This window comes from Mandrillus leucophaeus, unplaced genomic scaffold (genome assembly GCF_000951045.1).
Source record: "Mandrillus leucophaeus isolate KB7577 unplaced genomic scaffold, Mleu.le_1.0 Scaffold79, whole genome shotgun sequence".
Classification (NCBI taxonomy): domain Eukaryota; kingdom Metazoa; phylum Chordata; class Mammalia; order Primates; family Cercopithecidae; genus Mandrillus; species Mandrillus leucophaeus.
In genome coordinates this window covers 824,588-845,589 of record NW_012108585.1, presented here as the reverse complement: position 1 = coordinate 845,589, position 21,002 = coordinate 824,588, and the positions used below count along the sequence as shown (strand labels likewise).

Below are 21,002 nucleotides of genomic sequence, written 5' to 3'. Positions count from 1 at the left end.
AGTGGGGTGATCTCGGTTCACTGCAACTTCTGCCTCCTGGGTTCAAGCGATTCTCCTGCCTCAGCCTCCTGAGTAGCTGGGATTACAGGTGCACGCCACCATGCCCAGCTATTTGTATTTTTAGTAGAGATGGGGTTTCACCATGTTTGCCAGGCTGGTCTCGAACTCCTGACCTCAGGTGATCTGCCTGCCTTGGCCTCCCAAAGTGCTGGGATTACAGGCGTGAGCCACCACACTCGGCCATAACTTCTCATTTCAATACTTACCAAGAAATAATTATCAAATCACTTTATATACCAGAGGACTTTGTGGGCAAGGAAATATGCGCTAATACAGCAACAGTTGGAAGGATTGTTCCCTTCTTAGTAGGCTGGACAACAAAAGTAAAACTGGGAGACCTGAAATTTAAGAAATCAAACTCTCTCATACTTCTTGGTCAGCTTTTGTAATATTGATGAACTTACGTTTTAAGTGTTCCAGACGTCATAAGTTCAGTCACCAAAACAATGCACTTCTTTCCTTTTACTGTGGATTCCCAGGAATCATAAAATCTAACAATATTGGGATGCTGAAGACCCTTTAACATTTCAGCTTCTTCTTTAAATCTCTGCCTCTCAGACTTTGTTAATTTTCGATCCTAAAATGAAAAACCAAAACAGAATGTGGTTTAAAATGATAAAACACCAAATCAAGACAGTTAATCTTAGATACTAAACATTACTAAATCATGATCGATGGTGTTTAGAACATGCAAATGCTGAAGTTATAAATGATAGATTTGGATTATATAAATTCATGCTTGAGATCATTTCAGTATCTTTACTGTTAATGTATAACTCAGATACAGTCTCACTTTTGTAAGGTGCAGTTAACTTTCCACATCCAAAATAAGTCATCAATTGCTAGACATGCAATTTAATGTCAGGAAATGAACATAGGCTTTAGAAGCAGAAAGACCTAAATATAAATTCCAGTTCAATCTTTGCCTTGATTAAAATCAATCTATCTTTAACCAAAACATTGTTTTTATTTTTGTTTGTTTGAAAGACAGGAGCTCACTCTGTGACGAAGGCTGGAATGCAGTGGTGCTATCATAGCTCACTGAAGCCTCAGATCCTGGGCTCAAGGGATCCTCCCACCTCAGCCTCCAAAGTAGCTAGGACTACAGGCATGTGCCACCTTGCCTGGCTAATTTTTAAATTTTTTGTAGAGATGAGGTCTTGCTATGATGCACTGGCTGGTCTTGAACTTCTGGTGATCCTCCAACTTTGGCATCCCAAAGCCTGGGATTACAGGTGTGAGCCACTGCACGAAGCCTTTTTTTTTTTTTTTTTTAAAAAGCAATAACTTAAATACTCAAGTATTTAAGTCAGGAAAATTCTCAGTTATTCTCTCTCTAAACACTGTCTCCTCTCATTCTCTTTTTTTCCCCTCCCAACTCTTCTTTTTAAACAATTTTTAAATGTGTGTGTGTATATAACCTTATTTTATCCTTTAATTTATCTCTCATTTTCCATTTCCTTCTCTATGCTACTTTCTGGGCAATGTTTTCTGATCTACCTTCTTGTTCATTAATTTTTCTCTTCAGTTATTACATCAATTATTAATTGAACTTTAAGGTTCTCACTCTGTCACCAAAAGTACCCAATGAAGAATGTAATAAAAGGAAACCAAGTTACTACTCCTATTTCTACTCTGCCCAGCAGCATCAAAACCAATGGATACTACATACATGCCTCTTAAAAAACACTTAATAAAGGCAACATTATATTGACTCTTATCCCCACAGAATAAGCCCTCAGAGGCTTTATTTTGTCATGAAAAGGCAGTGACAAAATACCTTTTTGGGGTTCTATCTTTAGCACCTGACAACCTAGCATAGTGACTTGTTCAACAGCCATTTGTTGAATGAATTCCATAAATGTCTTTTCCCCTGCGATACCCCTTTAAAAGTGTGTGTGTGTGTGTGTGTGTGTGTGTGTGTGTGTGTGTGTGTCCCCTTAATAAGCAGTTAGCATTTCCCCAAGGATAAAAAATTCCTGTGACTTAAAAGAAAAATGATAATTGAAATTGGGTCTCTGAATCTCAGTTAAGTCCAATACAACCTATGCAGAATGATCAACTCGCAAACAGCTTTTGATTTTTAAAAATGGTTTGTAAAAGTTTATTGTAAAAAAGCTACCAACTACTTATTTATAGCAAGGTACAGAGGGAAAAAAACAGGGGGGACTTCTTTGCCATCAAAAATCCGTATTTAATTTTCCTTGAGAATACACTGAATGGCAATCTAAAAATTCCATAGAAATATTTACATTATTCTATCTCTAATTTGCCCAGAAGACATCTATACTATAAATACAGGCTACTTTCTAGATCTAAGTGTTTCTATCCTTTCTGAAAAGTATTATTTATGTTAAGAGATCTGGGAACCCCTGCTTACTGTTTGAAGTTAGAAAGACAGGACACCAGATTGTCATCAGCAAAGCAGGAAATGGGGGGACCTAAACACACAATTTGGGGCTTCTTTCAATAATTCGTCTACGTGTTCCCTCTGTAACTAAATTTTTTTTTTTTTAAATCTAGGAACATTTCATAAAATATCTTATAGAAGTACATTATTTTAGCACCCAAAAGACTTTAAGACAATAATAAAGTAGATCAAAACTAACATAAGACACACATCAGAAGGAACATCTGGGGTTTTAAAAATAATTTTTGCCAAGTATTTGCTATTTACTGGCTGGCTGCTTTACTTCATTTAATTCTCAGAAAAATGTTGTGAGATGAACTGACTCAGAAAATTTTATTATCTCCCTCAAATTCACAGGAAAAGCAGAACTAAGAGACAAATGAAGGTTTGCTTCAAAGCTCATGTTTCACTGACAACAAACCCTAAATATTTTGCAAAACTTCTAAAATAATTTTCTTCTCAGAAGATTCATGTTTGTTATTATATAATAATTATTGAAAAGAAATAGGAACTTTATACTAAATTACAGCTGAAGGTAAAATAAGAGGAACCATGTATTGTTTAAATATTACCAACTGTCAATCAAATTATCATGAATACAATGATAAAATTTTAAAATACTGTATCAAAAAGTAGCATTAAAACGTCAAGTGAGACTTAGAATGGATTAGCCACTGTTGCTTTTTAGAAACTTCTCTTCATCATTATGGAGCTGGATATTCCTGGGGCCTTAATATACTATACTATCCCAATTGCAGCATTCATTACCTTCAATATAAACTAAAGCTGATGCAGCTAACCCATTCTATTCATTTTGTTCATTTCTTTCCATCTACATTAAGTTGTTTTGACAGGATAAATGAGCAAAACCAAGGACCAGCGTCACATGACCTCTTCATAATATGCACAGTTCCAGACTACTGGGGGTGGGGTGTGGGTCAGGCAACAACTAAAACAACTGTTCATCTCAGTACTACCCAAATTATAGTGCTCAGCAGATTATCTGCTAATTTCTTCTTGAGAAGCACAATGCTACTGTTTAATACAATGACCTCATAACCATTTGCACATCTTCAGTCCCTTGCTTTTAAGCAGTTATTTCATTTTAAACATCCTCTGACAGACATCTCTCTTTATCCTCATATTTTAGTATTTTTAAAGTAGCAATCCCATCCTTTGCTACTGTTCACTTTATTCGCCCAGAAGCGAACCTTCCAAACCAGTTGTGCTAATGAAGCAGTGAGACTGGTTTTCAATCATTAAACTTGAAATTTTTACTTTACAACTAACAACTGTATCCCCAAAATTATCTGGTCCTCAAGTCTTATTAACATTTACATTTCTCTAGTATTATATACGTGCAATACTCAAAATTTTACTACTAAATTAAGACAGCATATGTTAAATCCACGTATCAAAATATGGGTGGAGAAAAGTGTCTGGAATTCTTGATTAAAATATTTTAGGTCACTATTGGAATACTCCCTCCTTATCATTTTCGGCACCACACTGACTTAGCAAAGACATGAGCATCTATTTCATCTTTTTTTTTTTTTTTTTTTTTTTGAGACAGAGTCTTGCTCTGTTGCACAGGCTGGAGTGCGGTGACGCAATCTCGGCTCACTGCAACCTCTGCCTCCCGGGTTCAAGCAATTCTGCCTCAGCCTCCTGAGTAGCTGGGATTACAGGCGTGTGCTACCACACCTGGCTAATTTTTGTATTTTTAGAGACGGGGTTTCGCCAAGTTGGTCAGGCTGGTCTCGGACTCCTGACCTTGTGATCCGCTGGCCTCTGCCACCCCAAGTACGGGGATTACAAACGTGAGCCACCGTGCCCGGCCTCTATTTCATCTTTTAAGGTGATACTAATTGCTGTTGGGTATTAGGATAAAGAAATAAAAACTTGTCTTCAGGCAGAGGGTACAGCAGTTTGAAACACTGCTTTCCAGTGCAGCATGTGTTTCAGTTACAGTTTACAGAGAAAAAAAATTTTTAAACAATTATTCTGTATGTTGAAAGAAATTAAGCATATAAATAATTATTTAAGTCTGGCAACTCTCTCTCATAGGCCTATATGGTATAACAGCAATTCAAAGATGGCAGAAGTATTAACTGTAGGTAACTAACTTCTTAAAAACTTCAGAATTAGAGATTGAAGGCCTGGGAAAGGTTGGAAAAACTACTACTAGAAACAAAATAGGTAATTCTCATGCAAAATTTCTTAACTGTTAAAGACAGCAAAAAGACTAACATGGCTTTCAAGGTGTTTTGAAGTGTAACATAAAAAGTACACCTGCACTTTATGTGGCCAAATCTACAGATTAAATTCCTACTGCAGATTTCTTTATGACTTCCAGTTTGGTACTCTTAGACATGAAACTCAGGGTCTATCCCATGAAGAAGAGAGTCTATGTGAGCCCAACTTTCCTCAATAGGTGAAAAGATAAGATAATTATGGGGGTAGGGGCAAGTAAACATGGCATCACATCCCCTGCTTCTCCATGGAGACTTTTACCTATCATTCTGAAATAGTACCAGTTTCAGAAAGACCAAAAAAAAAAAAATTTTTTTTTTTCCCCAAAAGAATAGGAAAAAAAAATCTGGTTACCTGGTTGTTCTAACTTCTCTATTAGCCCCTTCTTCCCAATATGGCTCACCTTTATATACTTTATTTATTTACAAAAAGTTTCTGTTTCAAAGGAGCAAGGAGAAAAGTCTACTTATAAGAGAGAGAGGAGACCAGGTGTGGTGGCTCACGCCTGTAATCCCAGCACTTTGAGAGGCCGAGGTGGGCAGATCACCTGAGGTCAGGAGTTCAAGACCAGACTGGCCAAGATGGTGAAACCCCATCTCTATTAAAACCACAAAAATTAGCCGGGCGTGGTGGCAAGCGCCTGTAATCCCAGACACTCGGGAGGCTGAGGCCAGAGAATCACTTGAACCTGAGAAGCAGCGATTGCAGTGAATCCAGTGAGTCAAGATCTCACCATTGCACTCCAACATGGGCAACAAGAGCGGCACTCCATCTCAAAAAAAAAAAAATAAAAAAAAAAAAAAAAAAAAAAGACAAAGAGAGAGATAGGGGAGTTTTCTCAAGCCAGATGTATATGAATGTATAGGTTCTATTCATTAGGTACCCTTCACTTAATCCCCAAATCTGGGCCAAGAATATCCAGAAGTTGGGGTCTAAGAGGTTCTCTCCACCCTTCTTTGGAGGGCACAAGAGCTACATGGAATTCCAGAATACCTGGGACTTGGCATATACAGGAAGCTTTAGGTTAATGCTAAAAGTAGCAGATACATATAATAGCTGAACCACAAAAGGAAAAAAAAAACCACATTTAGTTCTATTAGAAAATGGCTTAGAACATGTCGAAAAGGGCAATAAATAAAAATATATTAATAAATAAATAAAACAGAAAATGGCAAACTAGGTCTGGGCATGGTGGCTCACATCTATAATCGCAGTACTTTGGGAGGCTGGGGCAGAAGAACTGCTTGAGGCCAGGAGCTTGAGACCAGCCTACAACATAGCAAAACCCCATCACTAAAAGTAAAAAGAAAAAAAAAGGCAAACTATTTTCACTAAGTGACTTACAGTATCTATTGCATAGCAAAACTTCGAACAATACCTAGTCATTCACATACATTTGAAAAGTTTTCTATTAAAGTAGATTAAATTGATTTGAATGTGAAAGCAGCTAATTAACAGGGTTAAACTCAGACTACTATAGGTGAGGTCTTGCAGGAGATCTTCCTGAAGAAAGCAAGAAGGCTGAGAAAGGGAGAAAAAGGAAAGATGACTGTGAATGAGAACAAAAACAGAAAAATTATTGCTCACTTATTGGAAGGAAATCTTACACTTCAGAGACAAATGTTACTCTGCAGTAAATGGGGTAGAAACAGTTCCCAAAGTTTTTTGAATAGGGTAATGAGGGTTTGCCAAAGGGGAAACCAGCAAAACAGAACTGAAAAGCTCAAATGGAGTTATTAGCACTGAAACTTAGTGGGTCATCCTGCAAGAATCTGCCACCACAGGAAAGCAAAAGTGGCTGTGCACATCACAAAGACAAGCATCTCAAAGAATTGTTTCATTTTGTTCAGGAAAGAAATCAAGAAAAAAAATAAGACCAGTATATAAAAACAAAGAGTTAGGTTTTCAGTGTGCCTGATGTGGCTTTCACTTAAAGAAATAAAAGTAAAAGAGGGAGGACTCATTAGTTTCAGGAAAAAAAAAAAATAGAGACAGGGTCTCACTCTGTTGCCCAGGCTGGTCTAGAATTCTCAGCCTCAAGTGATTCTCTGCCTTGGCCTCCCAAAGTGCTGGGATTAGAGGTGTTAACAACCACACCCAGCTCCTGTTAACTTTAAATACTGTGTACTACCACCCCCGCCCCCCAGGGTCTTCTCCTTATCAGCTCAATCTTAACCTTTCTGTCTCTCTTTTCCATACTTACCTGGGGAATAAGGAATAACTATTTCAAATTTATGGGAGATCTAGCCCAGAAGCTCAGCGAGAAGATTTGAAGAGTCAGGAAAAACAAAAACTGAAAGCAGAATTTCTACAACAAATGCAACCTGCAACTGAGTTTAATATTGAGAATATATGATATTGAGAATGTACATAAGAATATACAATATCTTTAGCCTGGCAAGGTCTGACTTAAGTGTAATGTTTTACCAATTCTGGAATTCAAATTAGATTTCCAAATATCTACTGGACATTTTATGAGCAACGACTCAATATATGTCCAAGCCTATAAAGTCTCTCCACAAATCACTCATTCCCTATTTTCCTTCGTTTTCCCAGGCAATCTCTATCATTCCATGATTCCCCATATCTCATTTCCATGGTCGCAAACTAATAGAAGCCACAACTACCTCATATCAAAATAAACATTGCCTTATGACTCTCTTTACCCTTCAACCTACCCTTTAGATAAAGATATTCCCCCAGACACTATTTTTATGACACCAAGCTCCTTGCTCAAAAATAATAAATGCATAATTAACCAATTTGGCTTAAGTATAAGAATCTTCAGGGGCACTTGTTAAGTAAGGATTCTAGGACCCTGGCCCCAGTCTCCAAGGAAGGGTCTTCTTATGACCAGCAAGTTTGGAAAATACTCCAATACATCAAATCCAAACTCCAGAGTCACTTGGATCCAGCTTATTTCTCAATACTTTCCAAAAACAACCCAGTACAGATAAGGACTCTTGTTATTTTCACATGCCATGCTTATTTCTTCTTTTGCACTCCTATTTCTAAAGTAACTGCCATGAGTTTTAGTTTCCTTGCTTGTAAAATGAAAACACCATCTTTCCTGAATAGCTAAGAATTATTTTGAGGATTCAACATATTGTAAGTGTGCTCTGAAAACTGAAAATAATTACACAAATTAAGAACGTTATTTTTATGGCAGCTACCCCATTCACATTGATTTATTCTCCCATATGTATTCCTGAATATGTTTCACAGGCTGAAATAGGCTGTGGAAGAAGTCATCAGGAGAAGTTAGCATTTTCTTAATTTTGGGCTATCGATATTATCAGAGGTGGCAAAACTAATTTTTTTTTTCTTTAAATTTCAGGAAAAAGAATTTTGGGTTCTAACTTAGACAATTAATTAAAAATAAATATATGTATATTGTGGCTCATGTAGGTGACCACAAGACTTCATTAGGCAGTTTGCTTTTTGAATCATACTAGCAACCAAATGATAAACTAAATGACAATTTATAAGTTTGAAACATTAATCATTAATTTTGTTAATTAATTTTGACTATAGGTAGTTTGGCAAGTCCTAAAGTCAGCAAACATCCCGAACTGTATGCTCTGAATTCCTTTACCAGTTAAAGTTTCTGCAGTTATAATTTGTAACTGAAATAGATAGTCTCACATAAGACTAAGTTATTTATAAAGGAAGACAGCCACAATTTGGTTTACACTGTCAAAAACATTAATTTTAGTAGGTTTTAATTTGCACTTAAATTGAAAATTCGTTTTGCTGTTATAGCTGTGTAAGATCGTAAGTTACAAGAAGTGTGTATGTATTTTTTCCACTTACACATACAATATTTTAACAATTTAAGTCACATTAAAGAACTGTCCTTTTTTCCTTTAAAACATGTCTAGCAGTAAGATACCACTTCACACCAATCAGGATGGCTATTACCCACCCCCCCAAAAAAATAGGGCCAGTAAGGAACAAAAAAGTGTTGGTAAGGATGGGCACAAACTGAAATCCTCATGCACTGCTGTGATTGTAAAATGGCATAGACAATGTGGAAAAGAGCATGATAGTTCCCCAAAAAGTTGAACACAGAATTACCATATAATTCAGCAACTTCACTTCTAAGTATATGCCCCGAGAAGCTGAAAGCAGGCACTCCAACAGATACATGAATACCAATGTTAACAGCAGCATTTTTTACAATAGTCAAAGGGTAAAAATGACCCAAGTGTCCAGCAACAAATGAACAGAAAACAAAATATATACATATAAAGGAATATTATTTAATAGTAAAAAGGAATGAAATTTTGACACATGGTACAACTCAGATGAACCTTGAGAACATTACGCTAGGTAAAATAAGCCAGACACAAAAGGATAAATAATGTCTGACGCTACTTATATGAGGTACATCTAGAATATGCAAATTCATAGAGACAGAAAGTAGAAAAAAGGTTACCAGGCACCAGGGAAAGGGGACAATGGGGACTTAGTTTTTAAGAGCTAAGAGTTTTGGTTTGGGGCCAGGCACAGTGGCTCACACCTGTAATCCCAGTACTTTGGGAGGCCAAGGCAGGCGGATCACCTGAGGTGAGGAGTTCAAGACCAGCCTGGCCAACATAGTGAATCCCCGTCTCCACTGAAAATACAAAAATTAGCTGGGCATGGCAGCGGGAGCCTGTAATCCCAGCTACTCGGGAGGGTGAGGCAGGAAAATCACCTGAACCTGGGACACATAGGTTCCAGTGAGCCGAGATCACACCATTGCACTCCAGCCTAGGCGACAGAGCAAGACTCTGTCTCCAAAAAAAAAAAAAAAAAAATTTCAGTTTGGGATGCTGAAAAGGTTCTAGATGTGGATGACAGTAATTGCACAACACTGTGAATGTGCTTAATGCCACAAAACTGTATACTTTTAAGTTACCTGTAAATGGTTAAAATGGTAAATTTATGTTATGTATATTTCACTACCAAAAAGGCTGAATATGACTTGACTTTGACGAACCTTTCCCTTGACACTTAAGACGAGAAAATGAAATGTAAAATTCAGGACAGGGGAGGCAGGGAGATGTTACTAGGGAGAAGTACACTGAGAACTTCGGAGATACAGATACTGTTCTACTTCTTATACTTGGGAAGGACTTGATGTACATGAGAAATAGTGTCCATTGGTCATCTTAAGTCCTTAAATAAAAGTTAAAAATTTTACATTTTCTTATTTGCAAAGCAAGCAAATAATACTGACCTCCTGATAAGTATAACTAGAAAATAGAGTTGTCTGCATTAATATTGTTACAATTTAATCCAATTGTCATTTCACTCAATGGATTGGTTTTAGCATATTACTTTTAAAAAGTCACTGTAGATCAGGGGGTAATTACACATAAAAAAATTTACATAAACTTTTCCAAACACACAGAAATGTGGAATATATAAGTACCTACATATGTCCCTCCGATACTTGTCACTTCTTAATGTTTTGCCATATTTCTTTTTTTATTATTTTTAATTTTTGAGACGGAGTCTCACTCTGTCACCCAGGCTGGAGTGCAGTGGCACAATCTTGGCTCACTGCAACACCTGCTTCCTGGGTTCAAGCGATTCTCCTGCCTCAGCCTCCTGAGTAGCTGGGAGTAGACAGGGTTTCACTGGGTTGGCCAGGCTGGTCTCGAACTCCTGACCTCAGGTGATTCACCCGCCTCGGCCTCCCAAAGTGCTGGGATTACAGGCGTAAGCCACTGTGCCCGACTGCCATATTTCTTCTAGATTATTTTCTATGAAATAATACCACTATTCCTCTCTCCACATCCCCAGAGCCACTATCTGGAATATGGCATTTATCACGCTATTATACATTTTTATAGTTTTACAACATATTACTTATTCATGAATGACATACTATACTGTTTTGCACTTTGATTTTTATATCAATGTTATTTCTGTATTTATATTGCTCAATCCTGCTATTTTGTTTATGATCTTTTAAAATGAACTAATTTTCTACCCCAACAGAGAAGACCATCCTTAGAGTATAACTAAACAAACACATTTCCTTGTCAAATCAGCAGCATTTACTGTGGATTTTCAAAGTAACCATTATTTATCTAACTACAGTTTACAATACATAAAACTAACCTTTGAATTAGCATACTGTTAGAAGCTGCTTGTCAATCCAGGGGAAAAAGAATACACACATTAATTTTTTCAATTTTATTCTTTTTCTTTTTTTGTGTGATGTCCCTGAGTCATAACAATATGCACATATTTTTTGGCTAAATCTTGTTCATCATGTTCAAAATATGAATACTATGGAGAATGGCTCTTATTTATTGAACATATCCATCTAACTTTATGAAACTAGTTCTGACTACATTTATTTATGGCCGCAGGCTGGCTGCAGGGTCTGACAAAAAGAAAATCAGTTGCTGCTTCAAAAATATGTATCTCATTTACTGCCCATCTTCACACTGTAGTTTCAGTTTACGTATAATCATAATATTTTCATTTAGAAACAAATATAATTCCCCAGTCTTAACCTTTAAACTCTGTGACAAGAGATCAGTTCCAACCCCCTACACTTCCAAACTTTGCTATTCAAAGAAGAAACTGAAAATTAAGTAAAGGATTTTTTTTTAATTGCCTTTTTTTACTTCTAGAGGAAAAAAGATTCAAACGAAATTAGATTTGTTTAGTATCAGGGCTTCAACAGTAAGTCAAAGTCATTTCCCTATCAATCATAATAGAACTTCTATATTGAGCAAGGATAGATCCTCCAAACCTACTGTTTATGACTCCACTGTCTGACACACAAGTAGATGTCAAATTCCCATATTTATAACTGTGGTATGTGTAAAAAGCAGTACTATTGCCAGTTTCTACCAAGCTTTTATCTAGAGGAAATGTTTCAAGCTTCTGTCATTTGTCTACTACTTTCATAATGTTTTGCCAAAACTAATAAACAGCTATATTTACTTGATACTTTTAACATCATAAAACAGGTCCTTACTACCTAATTTAGCATCCTCATAACTAGTTAGTATTGCTGTTATTAAAAGAAATTTTGGGGTTTTAAAACGTTCATTCACATACAACCTAAAATATCTACTATTTCTAGAAGTATATGTATCATATTTTGGATAATAATGCACAATTATACTACATGTACATTATCAGTTTCCCATTTCCACAGTCCTCTTCCCCATCACCCTAATTTTACTAATATGCTTATATGTAGAAAAACTGTGAGGGGAAATTGATGACTGCTCAATTTTCTGGTTAGCAGTGGCTCTAGGTCTGACTTTTGATCAAACAATGGGGACAAGGATTTTTCCTCCTGGTAGTCATCATTTCAAAAAACAAAGTAAATACACGTTGTACAAATTGAAATTTATATAGTATTTCTCTGATTCAATCTGCCTCATCATTAGTACCACTTACTCCCAGAGTTCTGTCTTTATATCTGTCAATTTTCATTTGTAGGAATGATTGGAGCTTTCATTCATTTCTGATTTTATGATTATTTTAGTGGGAAAAATAGGAATGGTTTGCTGGGCACAATGGCTGACGCCTATAATCCTAGTACTTTGGGAGGCCAAGGCAGGAGGACCACTTGAGGCCAGGAGGTCGAGACCAGCCTGGGCAACAGAGCAAGACCTTGTCTCTTAAAAAAAAAAAAAAAAAAAAAAAAAGTCAGGCATGGTGGCACACGGCTGTAGTCCCAGCTAGTGGGGAGGCTGATGGGGGAGGATCCCTTAAGCCCAGGTTGAGGCTGCAATGAGTGTGATCACGCCACTGCACACACACACACACACAAAGAAAGAAAGAAAGGTTATATTGGGAGCTGCTAGTGAGATACTATCCTGAACCAAATTTATACATACACCTCTGCCTCCACAATTTTCAACACTGCTAAGCAAACAACCAAAGAGTAATACACATGACACCAAGGAACAGGCTTGTCCCTCCATATTGAAAGGTGATTCAACATCCATTAACATCATTCAAGAAGTCTGCAGGGGCTTACAATTCAGAATGACAGTATAAACAGCTTACTTGACTGTTACCTACTTTCCCTCGAGATTCCATTAACGTAACTCAAGAAAGTTACAGAAATAAAATATTAAATGCAAACAATAAAGAGGATGAGAGAGAAGCCATCAGCAGATACAAATGGTGAAATTCTGGCCCAAGAAGTAACCGCCTAAAATATAGTTGGAGGGTACCTGAGAAAGGAACCAATACCTTTCCTCCAAAAAACAATGAGAGATCCAGCAAAGCAGAAATGAGACATGAGATTTTTAAAAACGAAGAATCTGTAGGACAGACTAATCAATGCCTCTTACCTTCTGTGCACACAGCAAAATGATCACCCAATGCTTACCCTTGGGTAGGCAGGAAATTAAGGTTCTACTCTGAAGATATCAAAACAACTAGTAGGGCCATTAGAGTGCAAATTAACATCCCAGAACAAAACCGGTTACCATCTACCATTCTGGGGGTGCCCTGACCATTCACCTGATAATGAAGTCTGACCATTAACAAGTAATGAGACTTAGTATGAGCTCTAAATACAGACAAACTCTAAATACAGAGTTTGCCTCACGCTAAGCCTCATTCTTAAATATCGGCAGGCCCACAGATCATCACACTTGAGAACTCATAAAGATAAAACATTCTTCCCATCAAAAAGGGGAAATTGCCTCAGAGAAACAAAAAATTCAGGAAATAGAATATACTTTTTAAAATGGTAAGGGTTAAGTTATATATTTTACCAAAATAAAAAATAATTATAGCAGGCAATTAAAATAAAAATTGACTCACATACAGCAAAACACCTGAATGCTAGAGGAAAGCTATATGATCTTTTTATTTTCTGTATAAAAGTATTACAAAGTCACTGCCAAATAAAAAGGTGATCAAAGAAGCAGCCAAAAAATGAAGGAAAAGTAAAAGTAGGATGTGTCCAGTACTTAATGTTTTTTTCTGCATTTTGTGATTTTTTGATATGACTTCTTTTAACTTTAAAATTTGCTGCCATTTCTTCTTTCAGTCTAAATAAATATTCAGTTTTAATTTTTTTTTTTTTTTTTTTTTTGAGACAGGGTCTTACTGTTGCCCAGACTGGAGTGCAGTACTCCAATCCTAGACCATTGCAGCCTTAACCTCTCAGGCTCAAGTGATGCTACCATCTCAGCCTCCCCAGTAGCTGGGACTATGGGTGTGCACCACCATGCCTAATGAATTTTCTTTAAAAATTTTTGTAGGCCGAGCGCGATGTAATCCCAGCACTTTGGGAGGCCGAGGCAGGTGGATCACTTGAGGTCAGGAGTTTGAGAACAGCCTGGCCAACATGGTGAAACCCCATCTCTACTAAAAATACAAAAATTAGCCAGGTGTGGTGGCATGCGCCTGTAATCCCAGCTACTTGGGAGGCTAAGGCAGGAGAATCATTTGAACCCGGGAGGCGGAGGTTGCAGCAAGCCGAGATTGTGCCACTGCACTCCAGCCTGGACGACAGCGAGATTCTATCTCAAAAAATAAATAAATAAAAACTTTTTTTAATGCCAGGGTCTCACTATGTTGCCCAGGTTGACCCTGAATTCTTGGTTTCAAGTGATCCTCCTGTTTCAGTCTCCTAAAACTCTGAGATTACAACGTGTAAGCCACCCTGCCCAATCTACTTTTATAATTTTATAAGAAATCTTTTACTTTAGAGAAGGCATAAAAATACTGTAATATAAAGCAAGAAGAGAAAATGTTTAGGGGCGAGAAAATCAGAAGAAACTCTCAGAAAGAAAGACATGCAGGCCATGTGCGGTGACTCATGCCTGTAATCCCAGCACTTTGGGAGGCCAAGGCGGCCAAATTGCTTGAGCTCAGGAGTTCATGACCAGTCTGGGAAACAGGGTAAAACCCTATCTCTACAAAAAAAAAAAAAAAAATTAGACAGACATGGTGGTGCATGCCTGTGGTCTCAGTTACTCAGGAGGCTGAGGTGGGAGGACTGCTTGAGCCCAGGAGGTTGAGGCTGCAGTAAGCTGAAATTGCGCCACTGCAATCCAGCCTGGGCAACAGAGCAAGACTCTGTCTCAAAAGAGACACGCTCACCAAAACAAAAATCCAATGAAAGTTTGCAAAAAGAATGTCAACCTAAAATGTCAGGCAAGTAGTTGGGGACGGGGGGGAAGTTGTTACCAGAATTCCAACATACAAATAATATACGCCTCCCCAAAAAAAGAGAATAGAGAAAAATGAATGAGTGAAAATTATCCAAGAATTAGAACACTTGCCAAAACAGAAAAACATATTTACAAGGGTCTATTTAACAACCCAGTACAATAGATGGTAGAGAAAAAGTAAAAACAAAACTAAAGAGGGGAGGCTCATTCCTTTAAGAGAAGTTTCCAAAACCAAAAAATATCTAGGGGATCGGGAGAAATACCAGGAGCATCAAGAAGGAAAATGAAATAAACAGAATCCTAAATAAAACCAGATTTTTTAAAAAAGGAAAAGCATTTTCATATGTAGAGGCACAGTTTATTATACATGCATATTTTCTTACTAGCAAGACACTTAAATATGTATTCATAGATTTTAAAATAATTTATTAAAAATAGGAACACAATTAAAGGGAAAAAAAAGACAGTTGTGCAGCATACTCAGAAAGCAGTAAGTTCAGATTAGCGGGATAGAAAAGCCTGAAGAATTCCCTAGGAAGGAAGAAGACTCGATATACTGGATGGGAAAATGAAAACTTTGAAAATGCAATAAGAAAAAAACCAAGGCAATTTGAGATGACAGGAAAATCAGAAAGCAGAACAAGGAAGTACAAAAAGGAACTCTATCCATAACTAGTTACCTTAAAGAATGTCAGTCAGACACACTTGATTTTCACTTTTAGACAATTTTAAAACACAGAAGGCAGATATTAATATTACTCATCTTCACAATGTAAAATACATAGAATAGAGGTTAGATAGTGAATTTTTGAGACAGATTCTCACTCTGTCGCCCAGGCTGGAGTACAGTGGTGCGATCTCGGCTCACTGCAACCTCCACCTCCTGGGTTCAAGCGATTATCCTGTCTCAGCCTCCTGAGTAGCTGAGATTACAGGCACTCGCCACCATGTCCAGCTAATTTTTTTGTATTTTTAGTAGAGATGGGATTTCACGGTGTTGGCAGGCTGGTCTCGAACTCTTGACCTCAAGTGATCCACCAGCCTTGGCCTCCCAAAGTGCTGGGATTACAGGCATGAGCCACCGCTGCCTGGCCAGATAGTGATTTTAAGAGAGTGAGAGTATTATGGTCATATTACAAAGCAGAGAGTGGAAAGTGTCTGCATTTGATGCAGTAATAAAAAGTATGGCATAGGCAGAATACCCAAAGTTGAAACTGACACCAACTGAATGCCGATAATTTGCATACTAGCATTAGGACTGCTGCTGTATTATTATGATCATTTAAAAATCTAACGTTCCCCCAAATCTACCTTTTTATAAAAGTTAAATTGATTGGTATAAAGAAATTTTACATTACAATACTAATTCAAAACCACTAATCTGATGTTTCTCTTATATAGAAGGTAATCATAAAAATGTTACTAAATTCTAGTTAAATTCTGCCAATCTTTATTGAACACACTATCCATCCAACAATAAAAGGTACAGCCTTAAAGAACACAGTAATCACAGTAAGAATGACACAATCATTATAAGAAGAACGTATAAGTACAACAAGGAGACAAAAAAGAAATTAATTTCTGAGAGGATTCCTTAAAGAAACATTTATTTATTTTAATGAATAAATAGGAATGCAAAAAGAAGAATGTGCGTGTGGAAATGAAAATCAGCATGTGTATAGTAACTTAAAGTCTGGGAATTGTTTATATAGTTTTAGAAGAGATGGTAGGAGAGAAGATTGGATAAACACTAAAATCTTGAGAACAATAAGGAGATTAAAATTTATACTGTGGAGAATAGAGTACCACTTAAAATTTTAAAAGATGTGATCAGATTTGCATCTTCATAAGATTGATCATGCTTGCATTGGTGTGGAACAGACAGAAGTGTAATTAGGCTTAGGAAGATTATTTTTGGTTGATATATTGGTACAGAGGAGGGAGAATCAAGATGACAAGGTGGCTGATTAGAAATGGAAAATGAAGATATAATGGAGGAAGAGAAGTCTAGGATGATTCTCAGAACTTTCCAGTTTTGTTTTTTAGGGGCAGGAAAAACGGTTAGGTAGCGAGACTTCTTGAAATAGATCTATCTATAGCCACAAAGAAATTTAAGTTATCCCAAATTGATCATTCAACTTCAATTTGAGATTTCAGATGGGTGCAGTGGCTCACACCTGTAATTCCAGCACTTTGGGAGGCCAAGGTGGGTGGATCACCTGAGGTTTCAAATTTCATTAAGAATTCTGATTATATTCTTTCTGAATTTCTCTTATATTCATTTCCCTTTCCCTTTCCAATTATCAAGCTCCTTATTGCATAATACAGGAAAGGATGTATTTCCTACTCCTCTGCCTTATGATTTCTCTGGTTCCTATACTTCAGAAAAATAAATGACAAGTAGCACAATGGATAGAATAAAGGAATTAAGAATATACTGTTACAAGGTCCTTATACTAATCTTGAAGGGTGGAATATTATTTGAAGGTAGATTAATTTAAAATGTATATTATAAGCACAAGAGCAACCACTAAAAAATATTAAAAATAAGATACATGATCAGGAGTGGTGGCTCACACCTGTAATCCCAACACTTTGGGAAGCCAGGAAGGGCAGATCACTTGAGCTCAGGAATTCAAGACCAGCCTGGACAACATGGTGAAACCCTGTCTCTACAAACACATACAAACATTAGCTGGGCATGGTGGCAGGCTACTCGAGAGGCTGCGGTGGGAAGGTCACTTGAACCCGGGAGGCAAAGATTACAGTCAGCTGAGATTTGCACCAGTGCACTCCAGCCTGGGTGACAAAGTGTGACTCTGTCTCAAAAAGAAGAAGAAAAGAAGGTACTTATGAAGCCAATGAATAAAAAGAGAAATGTTAAATTAACCCTAAGGCATAAAATTTTTTTTCTTTAAAGGAACAAAGAGAAAACAGTAAGCAACAGTATCAGTAAAGCTATTACATTTACATGGCCTATTATAATAGGCAAACTTCAAGAAACTGTATAGCAAGAGAGTAGATGATCTAGATAAAATGGAAAGCAATTCCTAGAAAGACATGAACTATACAAACTGTATTGGTCAGTTTCCATGCTGCTGATAGACATATCCAAGACTGGGTTTAACTGGACTCACAGTTTCATGTGGCTGGGGAGGCCTCAGAATCACGGCGGAAGGCAAAGAGGAGCAAGTCACATCTTACATCAATGTCAGCAGACAGAAAATAAGAACCAACCAAGCAAAACAGTTTCCCCTTATCAAACCATCAGATCTCATGAGACTTATTCACTATCATGAGAACACTATGGAGGAAACAGCCCCGATGATTCAATTATCTCCAGCTGGACCTGCCATTGACACGTGGAGATTATTACAATTCAAAGTGAGACTTGGGTGGGGATACAGAGCCAAACCGTATCAGAAACTGACTCAAGAAAACAAACAAACAAACAAAAAAACCAGAAAATCTGAATAGACCTATAACAAGAAAGGAGACTGAACTAGTAATTTAACAAACTTTCCACAATGAAAAGCCCAGGCTCAGATCACTTCACTGATGAGTTCTATAAAACACTTAAATAATTGACATCAATTCTTCACAAATTCTTCCAAAAAATATAAGAGGAATTCTATGAGGCCAGTATTAACCTAACACCAACACCAGATAGAGACATCACAAGAAAACTAAAGAACAGTATCTTGGCCAGGCATGGTAGATCATGACTGTAATCCTAGCTCTTCAGGAGGCCAAGGCAGGAGGATTGCTTCAGGTTAGAACAAGACCAGCTTGGGCAACACACCAAGACCCTGTCTCCACAGAAATTAAAAAAAAAAATTAGCCAGGCACGATGATACACACCTACAGTCTTAGCTACCCGGGAGACGAGGTGGGAAGACTGCCTGAGCTCAGGAGTTTGAGGTTACAGTGAGCCGTGACTGTGCCTCTGCACTCCAGCCAAGATGACAGAGCAAGACTGTCTCTAATAAATGAATACATAAATATTTTAAAAGAGCAATACTCCTTATAAATACAAACACAAAAATCCTCAACAAAATACAAGCAAACCAAATCCAGCAACAACTAAAAAGGATTATTTCCCATGGTCACATGGAATTTATCCCAGGAATGCAAGGTTTAACATCCAAAAATTAGCAGAGTACATCCCATAGAGCACAAAGTCCATACGATTATCTCCGTAGACACAGAAAAAGCACCAAAGTCCAACATCCTTTCATTTTTTAAAAAAACATTCAACCAGCTAGGAAAAAGGAACATCTTCAGTTGGATAAAGGACATCTAGGAAAACCCCACAGCTAACATTATACTTAACCTTATTAGTGCAGATGAGGATGTAGAGAAATTGGAACCCTCATTCGCTGCTGGAGAGAATGTAAAATGGTACAGCCACCTTGAAAACCAGGTTGGCAGTTCCTTAAAAGGTTCAACAGAATTACCTTATGACCCAGCAATTTCACTCTTTAGTATCTGCTCAAGAGAAATTAAAATATATATTAATATAAAACCTTATAAATGAACGTTTATAGCAGCATTATTCATAATAACCCAAAACTGGAAACAACACAATTGTCAATCAACTGATGAATAAACACAATGGTATCTCCATACAATCAAATATTACTCAACCATAAAAATCAAGTGCTGATCCATGCTATAACATGGACGAACATTAAAAACATTACACTAAGTGAAAAAAGCCAGTCACAAGAGACCACGTATTATATGGTTCCACTTATATAAAATGTCCAGAATAGGCAAATCTAGAGACAAAGTAGGTTAGTGGTTATCCACACAACTGAAAGAGTTGAGGGGAAATGGGGTTTTCTTTTTTGGAGGAGGTGATTAAAATGTTCTAAAATTTAGTACTGTGATGGCTGTACAATTCTGAATATACTTTTAAAACCACTGAATTGTATATTTTAATCAAGTGAATTGTATAGTATGTGAATTATTTCAATAAAGCTGTTTATAAAAATGCAAATGGTAAGTTAACAATAAAATAATGTAAACCATCATCATATAGATTTAAGAACTGCCGGCCGGGCGCGGTGGCTCACGCCTGTAATCCCAGCACTTTGGGAGGCCGAGACGGGCGGATCATGAGGTCAGGAGATCAAGACCATCCTGGCTAACACGGTGAAACCCCGTCTCTACTAAAAAATACAAACAACTAGCTGGGCGCGGTGTTGGGCTCCTGTAGTCCCAGTTACTCGGGAGGCTGAGGCAGGAGAATGGCGTGAACCCGGGAGGCGGAGCTTGCAGTGAGCTGAGATCCGGCCATTCCTTCCAGCCTGGGCGACAGAGCGAGACTCTGTCTCAAAAAAAAAAAAAAAACTGCCATATTTAGTCAAACCTATAGTGCTTCTAATCCAGTGTTCTGTCTCAGGGCCAGAAAAGAATATATACACAGTGAGAAGAAATGGCCCACTTCATTTAGGAAGAATAGGAAAGATAGTTCTAAAACCATACTGTCACCCAACATGAATCTCGATTATCCTGATCCTTTTGAAAACTGTTAGCAACCTCTCTTTTCATTTGGGATAATTATTTCCAATGTTTACTACCAGTTGAAAAAAGAAATACTATCATTATTTTTTACCTAAATTTACTATTTAGCTCTTGTAGGCGGTCTCCTTGTTTTAATGTACATTAATTAGGAGCACCAACAGGTTTTCTCCTTTTTAACTTTACAGGCTTTTCTAGTCACCCAACTTCAGTAAACTCTACTTTATAAAGTTCTTCCATAAAACAGCTAAGATTATGGTATCTCAATGATTCTAAAAACTACAGAGGAAACGTCTGACTCATTCATTCATCGTAAAAAGCCTGTTATTTGGTAGCAGTCATTTTTACTGGGCCACATGAAGATGTTATTCTCTAAAATTAAATGGCTGGCTGATTGTGCTCTATTGCTGCAAGTTTATTTCTTAGGTACAGGAGGATCATATAGAAGTATGTTAGCCTTGTTTATTAATAATAGCAGCTACCGTGACTTGGTTACCCAGACTTAATTACCACACTAAGGTGTCCATATGTAGTCTCATTTAAACCTTGTAATAACCTTAAAAGATAGATGTCATTACCCTCATTTTACACATGAA

General features: G+C 37.2%; 1 protein-coding gene across 1 annotated transcript in view; it reads right to left on the bottom strand.

The window, feature by feature from the left end:
- Positions 1 to 21,002, bottom strand: part of LOC105529876 (serine/threonine-protein kinase WNK1) — a 163,518-nt gene that overhangs the window by 101,637 nt on the left and 40,879 nt on the right. Inside the window, exon 2 of the mRNA XM_011967139.1 lies at positions 465 to 637. Coding sequence (XP_011822529.1) covers positions 465 to 637 — 173 coding nt within the window. The remainder of the gene's footprint in view (positions 1 to 464; positions 638 to 21,002) is intronic.